This window comes from Raphanus sativus, chromosome 9 (genome assembly GCF_000801105.2).
Source record: "Raphanus sativus cultivar WK10039 chromosome 9, ASM80110v3, whole genome shotgun sequence".
Taxonomy (NCBI): Eukaryota; Viridiplantae; Streptophyta; class Magnoliopsida; order Brassicales; family Brassicaceae; genus Raphanus; species Raphanus sativus.
In genome coordinates, this window is record NC_079519.1 from 13,364,682 (window position 1) to 13,375,406 (window position 10,725).

At 41.7% G+C, this 10,725-nt stretch overlaps 1 protein-coding gene across 1 annotated transcript; it reads left to right on the forward strand.

The window, feature by feature from the left end:
- The first annotated feature begins 272 nt into the window (after positions 1-272).
- Positions 273-1,982, forward strand: LOC130500071 (uncharacterized). The gene has a single exon (XM_056994770.1). It carries the CDS (start codon positions 273-275, stop codon positions 1,980-1,982), a length of 1,710 nt encoding a protein of 569 aa, XP_056850750.1.
- Positions 1,983-10,725: the final 8,743 nt, after the last annotated feature.

Sequence of the window (10,725 nt, forward strand, 5' to 3'; positions counted from 1 at the left end):
ATCTTGAAAGTCTGATGATACATTAAGAATTCACGAATGTGTCTAATGCTTGTGTGTTTGGATGAGAGAAATTAAATGTTGTAGGCATACAAAGGAGAGGATAAAAAGTCAGGGACCAGATCTGCAATATCAGAAAAGTTGATTCAGTTTTATTCCGTTAAGGGAAGTAGTGGGGAACAAGCCCTAGAAAATCTCCATCGTGCTTAAGAAGTTCAATCTCGCAGCCTCTCTTCATCTCTCACACGATTCTCACACAGAAACCGTTATCTATCATGGTGAAAGCAAAGAAAGCAGCTCAACAAGCCGAATCATCCAAGGAAGAGAAGCATGCAGAGGCTGAAGGAAGTCGGAGGTCACTCACTGATGGCGAACCTGAATCGCCTCCACCGAGAAACGTTATGCCCGTCTCCGATGCACTCCCTGAGGTCACCGAGGAGCTTGACTCATTCAATACCGCTAATGAGAAAGCCCCTTCAGAGGAGAGCGATGAAAGGACTCCAGGTCTTGGAGAGGAGCCATATGCGAAGGTTCCTGAAGCAGATCCACAACCGCAAATTGGATCCACTAGTGCTGCCATTCAAGATGTTCCAGTCACTGATAAATCACCGGAAGAGAAGGATGAATCTGCTCTAGCTTTGGCGATCATTGAAACTGAGAAGGAGCTAGGTGAAGCCGAGTCTGAATCAGCCAAGAAGGTGGACGATGAACCCAAGGATGATGCTGTGACTGTGGGTTCTGAGTCAGATGAAGCTTCCCAAAAGGATAGAAGGAAGAAACGGGTGCTGAAGCGATTAGGGTTGCGTTCTGGGAAACAGAGAAAGACAGGGGAGTCTAGTACACCAACTCAATCTCAGTTCCTCACACCGGGAGATGCAGCCAAGTCTCCATATTTGGCTAAGGAAGCAGGAGCCTCACCTCAGTTGAGATCGAAAAGGTCTGGTGACAAAAGTGCTGAACCAATGCCTCCTCTCATCAAGAAAAGGTATGATCAGTTCCTTAAGCGTAAAGTACTTGCTGAGCGATCGGTCGATATGAAGGAAGCTGATCAGTGGGGTTACTTGGCGGTTATTAAGAAAGGGTCTATGGAATCAACTGTCTCGAGTCTTGCTGTGTATGTTGAGCAAGTTGTAGCTGAGTTCTATGCAGGTCTGCCATTTACTAAAGCTGAAGCAGATGTTGATGAAGTAGTTGTTTCCGTGAGAGGACAAGAGTACAAGTTCTCACCTGCGCTCATCAACAACGCCATAGATTGGGAACCACTTACTGAGGAAGAAGAGGAGGAAGACACAACTTTGGATGATATCTCAGTAACTGAGTTGGCTTCATTCATCACTGGAGATACGAGGACAGAATGGGACGGTCTCACTACAGCGGATCTTACTCCGTGCTACGGTGCCTTGATGATCATAGCTGCATACAACTGGATTCCTTCTACTCACAAGACTTATGTCTCACTTGAGAGGGCAAGGCTGATCTACAAGATGGCTCATGGAGTCCGTGTTGATTTGGGTAAGATGATGTTCAGACAGATTCTCAATCTTGGAGTGATTCAGGTCCATGATGCACGTTGGTTGATCTTCCCTCGCTTGATCATGGCACTCCTCCAAAGCCAGCATGCAGTTACATCTTACCCCAGTGACAAGCTCCAACGTCCGGTTCCTTACAAGAAGGATAAACGAGTGGGCGAGATCTATGAGCAGAGACTAGCGAAAGGAAAGGGACCAGCTAAAGCTGAACCAAAGGGAAGCTCTGCCAGGACAACCCGTCAATCATCTCCTGCTCCGATTCCTGCTCCACGAACTGCTACACCAAGCTCCAGGACTGCACCACGTCGTGTATCTCTGTATGAACTTGGATCAGTTGCCATCCCTCGAGGACCACTCAGTCGTGTTGATTTGCAAGTGGCACTACAGGACACAACACGAGCCCTTCAAGCGCTAGCTGAGATAGTTCAGGATCTTCAGAGCGCTGTAGCAGGTTAGTATCCCTATCCTTATGAATATGTGAGGTATTTTTCTTGGTGTTTTTTAATCCGTGTGCTCACAAGCAGGGGGAGAAGAAGAAGACTAGGATGTAGAAGACCAAGATTGTGGGGGAGCTGTGTTCTGTTGCTTTGTTTTTATGTCTATGTTATTTCAATTGCACCATTTGTTGCAATTCCTTGTTATCCATATTTTCAGACTGGCTAAGATTATGGGGGAGCATTTGCATATGCTATCTTTTGATATTATGTATTAATTTGCTTGAACCCGTTTTTAGGATAATACAAGTTTGTTCTTAATTGTCTTGAGTGAGTTGGTTGAATTAACGTTTAGACATATATACTGGTGCTGTTGTGTGTGGTTTGTTCTTGTCTTCCATCTCAGGTACTTGTGAGACGACGGATTAAAAAGGGGGAGATTGAAGGTGTATGGGAAGACGATGCTGTAGCAGAGCTGAAGTAGTTCATGAAGTGTGACATGAACTACTACATCAGAGAGGCGGTTCGTGAGAAGCACGTATCAAGACCGATGCATTAAAAGAAGACTTGAAGAAGAAGCAATCGATCTAAAGAGAAAAGGAAGATTGGCTTATTCGCTGAAGTAGAAGAAATGGAAAGTTTCCATTGGGTAGATAGATTAGATCTAGGGCTTCCTCAAAGATATATAAAGGAAGCGTTGGCACTGTGTTGCCGGTGAACACACAGGGAGAGCTTTTAGCAATAGAGAGTTTTGTACGTCCTAAGAAGGAGAAGCAAAGCATCTAGGGGTTAAGAGCTTAGGTGGTTCAGAGTCTGTCTTAGATCTCTGAACGAGTTGACTAGCAAACAAGTCGAGGTTTGTCTTGAGCTTGTTTGATTTATTGCTTTTAAAAAGAACGTGTAAGAGCTTTTGAAAGAATAAATATAGTCGTATATCTTGGAATTGAATAACCCTGTACTACTGTGTGTTCTACATAGCATAGCTTACTTATCTTACATTAACACAACGAACATGACAAAGGAAAAGCCTATTCCTAGTTTGTTGACTGGCTCAACCGCTGGTTAGCAGATTTGTTTCGCTCAAGAAACAAATGTCATGAGAATTCTTCTTAAAACCTAAAAAAACGTCTCTCGCAAATATAACTTTTGTAAAAACTCCATCAGTAACACGAGGCAACTTTCACTAAAGATCGGAATTAAAGAAAAAATGCTTCTCGTAAAATCCGAGGAAACATCGCTACTTTGACGTCTCCTAACAAAACTCCGCCTGCAGTCTTCATATATAAAACCGGTTGCCCACTATTTTCATATAACTAAAGCATTTTGTATGGAAAATTCTACATAAAAGCAAGATCGGTATAATCCAAAACGACTTCATACTACAAAATTGTGAATGAGGGGAACCTATTTTTTGTTCACAAGCATTACGAGTTATCTAGGAGAAACATACTCCATTTACTTCCATGAGATGCCCTTCTTGTAAAATTTACCCAAAACATCCTTTGTATAGTTACAAGGAGTTAGACGAAGCAACTTTCCAAAATAAACATAACAGGGTTTACTAGAAAGTGTTTTCGACGATTTTCGTATAGCTAAAAACAAAGTTTTATGATTCGGTCTTTGGATGAATATGTAGAAGCCGGAAAACCGAATCAAATAAACGATATAATAAAAGCGAGATGTTAAGGAAAGAAACGATTGAATAGACGAAATGAAACCCGATAAGAAAACGTTCATGGAGTCGAGATATGATATCTCTTTCCTTAACTCTTTATATTCGCTCCGTAGTGAGACGAGACTGTACGAATATAGAGTCCCAGGATAAAACCATGGCGACGATTCACGCTTCACTCGTGAACGCCCTATCGAACTATAAAAGCTACGAAACACTCTCGAAACTAAAGACTTACGCTATGGGATTTTTTTGTGATGAAAAGTAAGTGAGTAATGAAGGAAGAGAGGAGGCGATATTTAAGAGACGAAGACGACCCACTTCCCGCAACAGATGCTGCACGTGGGCGACGATCTCGCGGAAATCGAGGGAGTTGAGTTGAGAAACTTTCTCCGCAAGATCTTCTCTTTTGACTCGTTCTCATCTTTGGGCGAACTGATAAACGTCGTGTCGTTTTCAGACGAACACCGCACCGTTTACACATGAACGTCATGCCGTTTTTAAGAAATTAAATAGCAAAACGTTGAGCCTAACTTGGTCCAAAAAGAATAGTCTTAACGGGCCGGAGGCCCTCCACCAAGACCCAAGACCCAAGACCCAAGACCCAAGACCCAAGACCCAAGCCCAAGCCCAAGCCCAAGCCCAAGCCCAAGCCCAAGCCCAAGCCCAAGCCCAAGCCCAAGCCCACGCCGAGCCGAGCCGAGCCGAGCCGAGCCGGACAGCGGCGGCGGCGCGCGCGTGGAGAGCTCTTCCTTCCACTGAGCTGGTTAACATCTCATGTCTCAAAGACATATATATGCAACTCCATTTCTCCTCTTTTCCCCGATGTGGGATGTTCTCATGTGTTTCATTAAAGCCAACAGGCTTTTCTTCATTTCCATGAGACCCATTTCGTTTTCACATACATATAATTATTAAAAGCCCATTGGTCTTTAATAATTTGATCCAACAATCCCCCACATGAATAGAAATGACTCTAAACATATGCAGACTCGATAGACTCTTAAAAAAAAAAAAACTTATTCTAATCCTGACTAGACTAGACAGACTTATCGAGAGTGTTTGCGAAAAATTCACTGTGTTTGAGTAGGTGGCATTTTTAAGCCTTGAACCACTCATAGTTAATATCTGTCGGGTTTACTTTACCAGAAGGTGAAAATGATGTCTTGAACCAACCGGTGTTTTATGTAGACCGAGACAACAGGCACAACGCAGCTTCATTTTCTCGTAGAACTTAGTTCTCTATTGTGTTCATTGTGGCCCTGAACTATTCCTGGTTTTCATGAGTGAACTTAGAGAATATAGCCTTGCATTCATTCTCCTAGAAACGGCCCCATTTCACACTCATTAGGTGATTGACCATGAAAAGTATTGAGTAATACTTCGCTGTAGAAGCTATGGAATCATTAAAAGCCTATGCTTATCCTTCTCACATTCGTTAGCACTTATCATCTTTAGGAGCTGGGATGAGACTACTTTGTCTCAAAGTGCTTTGGTTAGATTCTGCTTGATTTTGTTTTCCCTTTGAACCTACGTCTTGGGATCTCCAGTCATGATAGGTAGGGTTGCAGTCAAGCATCCTCATTAGTTATAGGCTTTAAACCCATTCCTTTTGATGATTTAGCAACAATATCTCGTGGCAAACCTTTAGTAAATGGATCCGCTAGGTTGTCAGCCGATTTGATGTAATCTATTGTGATTACACCAGTTGAGATAAGTTGTCTAATGGTTTTATGTCGTCTTCTAATATGACGAGATTTACCATTGTAGAGATTATTCTGAGCCCGAGCTATAGCTGATTGACTATCACAATGTATTCTTATAGCTGGTACAGGTTTCTCCCACATAGGAACATCTTCCAAAAAATTTCTAAGCCATTCAGCTTCTTCTGCTGCTTTGTCTAATGCTATGAACTCAGATTCCATCGTTGACCTGGCTAGCACTGTTTGTTTGGTAGATTTCCAAGATATTGCCGCTCCTCCTAGTGTAAAAACATATCCACTTGTGGATTTTGAGTTTTTAGAATCTGATATCCAGTTAGCGTCACTGTATCCTTCTAAAACTGCTGGTTCTTTACCATAGTGAAGCCCAAAATCTTTGGTGTAGCGCAAGTAATTGAGTACTCTCGTTATAGCTTTCCAGTGTGTATGACCTGGATTACTTGTATATCGACTAAGTACGTTTACTGCATGCGCTAGATCTGGTCTTGTACAATTGGTCAAGTACATGAGACTTCCGATCACACGTGCATACTCGTTTTGTGAAACCGCTTCACCTGAATTCTTTGTCAAGTGCATTTGGGGATCTAACGGAGTTTTTGCAGTACTATTAGAGTAGTTTTTAAATCTCTCTAATATTGTTTCAGCATAATGAGATTGAGTTAAAGTAATTCCATTTGAATTTCTTATGATTTTAACCCCGAGAATAACATCTGCTAATCCCAAATCTTTCATCTCAAATTTTCCTTTGAGCATGTTTTTTGTTTGATTGATAATGTCTTTATTGCTTCCAATAATGAGCATATCATCTACATATAAACATAACAAAACATACCCATTTTTTGGTAATTTTGTAGTATATGCATTTATCACATTCATTAATTTTGAAACCATTTGACATCATTGTGTTGTCAAATTTTTCGTGCCATTGTTTAGGAGCTTGTTTAAGCCCATAAAGTGACTTTACAAGTCGGCATACTTTGTCTTCCTGTCCAGGAATGACATGGCCCTCAGGTTGTTTCATGTAAATTTCTTCTTCTAAATCACCATTTAGAAAAGCTGTTTTTACATCCATTTGATGGATTTCTAAGTCTCTTAAGGCTGCGATAGCTATCATCGACCTTATAGATGTTATTCTGGTTACTGGAGAATATGTATCAAAATAGTCAAAGCCTTCCCTTTGTCGGAACCCTTGAACTACAAGCCTAGCTTTATATTTTCCACCAGGTTTCCGTGTCATTATCCATCTATTACCTAATGCTTTGCAGCCAGGTGGTAAATCCGTTACGTACCATGTGTAATTTTGCATGATAGAATCGAATTCACTTTTGACAGCTTCATTCCAAAACGGAGCTTCGGGTGAAGCCATAGCTTCTGCCAAAGTTTTTGGAACATTTTCTACTAGAAATGCCATTAGGAAATCATCACCAAAAGATTTCTCCTTTCGAGCTCTTTTGCTTCTCCGAGGTTCATCTTTTTCTTCATTTTCTGAGATATCATTTATAGAAACTTCAAAGTTTGTCTCAATTTCTGAGTCCTTGTCGTTGTCTTTTTCTTCTCGAGTTCGTTTTGAACCATGTTTTTCCTTGTATGGAAAAATATTTTCGAAGAAAGATGCATTTCTAGACTCCATGACTGAATTTTTATGGATGTCTGATATTTCAGATTCATGTACCAGAAACCGATACGCAGTACTATTATGTGCATATCCGATGAAAATGCAATCCACTGTTTTAGGTCCAATAGTGACCTTCTTTGGTGGCGGTACCGCAACTTTTGCCAAGCACCCCCACACTTTGAGGTATTTATATGAAGGTAAATTACCTTTCCATAGTTCATATGGAGTCTTGCCAGTTATTTTGTGTGGAATCTTGTTGAGGATATAATTAGTGGTAAGCAACGCTTCCCCCCACATGTTCTGGGGTGACCCAGATTCCTGCAACATTGCATTCATCATCTCTTTAAGAGTTCGATTTTTTCGTTCAGCAACTCCATTAGATTCTGGTGAATAAGGGGCTGTAGTTTGATGTATTATTCCATGTTCCTTACAAAATGAATTGAAAGGACCATCATACTCGCCTCCTCTGTCGCTTCTAACTACCTTAATAGTTGTTTTAAGCTGATTTTCGACCTCGAGTTTAAATTCTTTAAATTTATCTAAGGTTTCATCTTTGCTATGTAAAAGATAAACATAACAATATTTTGTGCAGTCATCTATGAAGGTCACAAAGTACTTTTTCCCACCTCTAGTTGGCATGTATTTTAAATCACATAAATCAGTGTGAATTAAATCTAGAGGTTTATTAGTTCTTTCAACACGAGGTGAGGGCGTTTTTGTGAGCTTAGCCTGTACGCAAACTTCACATTTTTGTTTACTTGTTTTAAACTTGGGAATTAAATTTAAATTCATCAATCTTTGTATTGATTTATTATTTACATGGCCTAATCTTTCATGCCATATATTAAAAGACTCAACCAAATAAGCAACTGGCTCTTTCTTATTCATTGAAACTTTTGGAGCTACAACTTTCGGAGGGACGGTCATTACATTCAACTTGACCAGTCCATCTTTAACATACCCCTTTCCCAAATACATCTCATTCTTCCTAATCACGAGCTTATCCGCCTCAAAGCTTGTGGCGAATCCATTCTTGCTGAGCAAGGTTCCCGAGACCAGGTTTTTCCTCATGTCAGGCACATGCTTCACATTTGTCAGAGTGACCTCACGTCCAGATGTCATCTTCAAAATCACATTGCCGCGTCCTTCAATCTTGGAGACTGCAGTGTTTCCCATCATGAGCTTCTCCTGAGTCTTGCTTTTCTGATAGGTGCTGAACATCGCCCTATCAGTGCAAATGTGGGTGGTTGCACCAGTGTCATACCACCATTCCCTGGGGTTGTTGCTTTCAACCATGTTGGCTTCAGTCACTACAGCAACAAGATCCTCCTCAGTGAGATTTGCCTGAGCCTTCTCATCTTTTATCTTCTTGCGACACTCAGCAGTCTTGTGTCCCACTTTGTTGCAGTAGTGACACTTCCCCTTGAATCTCTCCACATTCGCATTGATTTCAATGCCTTTGTTCTTGAAGTTTTTTCCAGTAGCCTTCAGTGCTGCAGCAGTTTTCGAAGGCTTTGCTGGAGAATGGGCGTGTGCCTTTTCTTTGCCTTTGTGCTCAGCCATGTTGACACTATGCTCCTTAGCATTGATCTTGTCAGCAATTCGGTTCCTGGATTCCATCTGAAGCCTCATGATAAGCTCCTCAAGGCCCATCTTCTTCTTCTTGTACTTCAGGTAGTTCTTGAAATCCGCATAGCTTGGAGGAAGCTTTTCAATGAAGCTGAGAGTTGTGAATGTCTCGCAGATGGACATCCCTTCAGCTTTGATTTCATGGCAAATGAGCTGGAACGCTTCCACCTGATCCATGATGGGTTTTGAATAATTTTGCAACCACATACTTCTGGCAGCCAGCGTCCTCACCTCTGTACTTCTTGTCAAGTGATCTCCATAGCTCCTTCGCCGTTGGAATGTCACAGTAGACACGGTACAATGGGTCAATGAGGCGACCCAAAATGTAGCCTTTGCAGACGAAGTCCGAATGCACCCAAATGTCAACACTTGCGAGAGTGTGCACATCATCAATCCCGTAAGGGACAAGGGGCTTGTCCTCCTGGATGAACTTGTCCAGCTTCATCGTTGTTAGGAAGAACATCATCTTCTTCTGCCACGTTTTGAAGTTTTTGCCATCAAACTGGTCTGGCATCAGTCCTTGAGTGAACAGGCTGGGCACAGACGGAGGAGTTGGTACTGCAACCGGACCACTTGAGGTTCCTAGACCTGAACTCGTTTGATAAAGACCAGCACTGAACAAGCTACGGCGCGTGGTTTCATCAGCACTGTTTCCCGCAGGAAGGGTAGTGGTTGTTGTTGCTGCAGCGGTTGAGGAAGCAGGGATGTTTCCAGCGGTAGTCACACCAGATACATCAGTTGCAGCAACGTTGATTGGAGTTTGCGCGATGGTAGTGTCAATCGGGGTGTTGTTTACATCCGTCATTTTTCTGTTGAGAAAACATGAAAACGGATTAGTACTCCATTCAACAATAACAAATTATTATTAATATAATAATAAAAATAATAATGTAAATCGATTTTTATTTTTGGTGTTTGAACCAAATCATATCGATTTAAGTCTGAGAAAACGTTTTGCAAACTCGCTTAAAGCGTTCGCAGAAACCGTTTGTGTAGACTTTTAGATCGTTTCACAAACTCGCTTAAAGAAGCGTTCGTGGAAACGATTCGAATACAGAACATTTTGAATAACAAAGTATCTTAAACGTTTCGCGGAAGTGCTAGAGAGCAGATCGCAAACACGTTTTTGAAACCGTTTACAAAACCTTAAAACCCGTTTCATAAATCGTTTTTCAATCCGATTAAAGCTTTAGACAGAAAGCGATAAAGAGTTAAGATTGTAGAAGCCGGAAAACCGAATCAAATAAACGATATAATAAAAGCGAGATGTTAAGGAAATAAACGATTGAATAGACGAAATGAAACCCGATAAGAAAACGTTCATGGAGTCGAGATATGATATCTCTTTCCTTAACTCTTTATATTCGCTCTGTAGTGAGACGGGACTGTACGAATATAGAGTCCCAGGATAAAACCATGGCGACGATTCACGCTTCACTCGTGAACGCCCTATCGAACTATAAAAGCTACGAAACACTCTCGAAACTAAAGACTTACGCTAAGGGATTTTTGTTGTGATGAAAAGTAAGTGAGTAATGAAGGAAGAGAGGAGGCGATATTTAAAGAGACGAAGACGACCCACTTCCCGCAACAGATGCTGCACGTGGGCGACTATCTCGCGGAAATCGAGGGAGTTGAGTTGAGAAACTTTCTCCGCAAGATCTTCTCTTTTGACTTGTTCTCATCTTTGGGCGAACTGATAAACGTCGTGTCGTTTTCAGACGAACACCGCACCGTTTACACATGAACGTCATGCCGTTTTTAAGAAATTAAATAGCAAAACGTTGAGCTTAACTTGGTCCAAAAAGAATAGTCTTAACGGGCCGGAGACCCTCCACCAAGACCCAAGACCCAAGCCCAAGCCCAAACCGAGCCGAGCCGGACCGACGGCAGCGGCGGCGCGCGCGTGGAGAGCTCTTCCTTCCACTGAGCTGGTTAACATCTCATGTCTCAAAGACATATATATGCAACTCCATTTCTCCTCTTTTCCCCGATGTGGGATGTTCTCATGTGTTTCATTAAAGCCAAGAGGCTTTTCTTCATTTCCATGAGACCCATTTCGTTTTCACATACATATAATTATTAAAAGCCCATTGGTCTTTAATAATTTGATCCAACAGAATAATAT

Coding starts and splice junctions, on each gene's coding strand:
- LOC130500071 (XM_056994770.1), top strand. CDS start 273: ATGGTGAAAGCAAAGAAAGCAGCTCAACAAGCCGAATCATCCAAGGAA.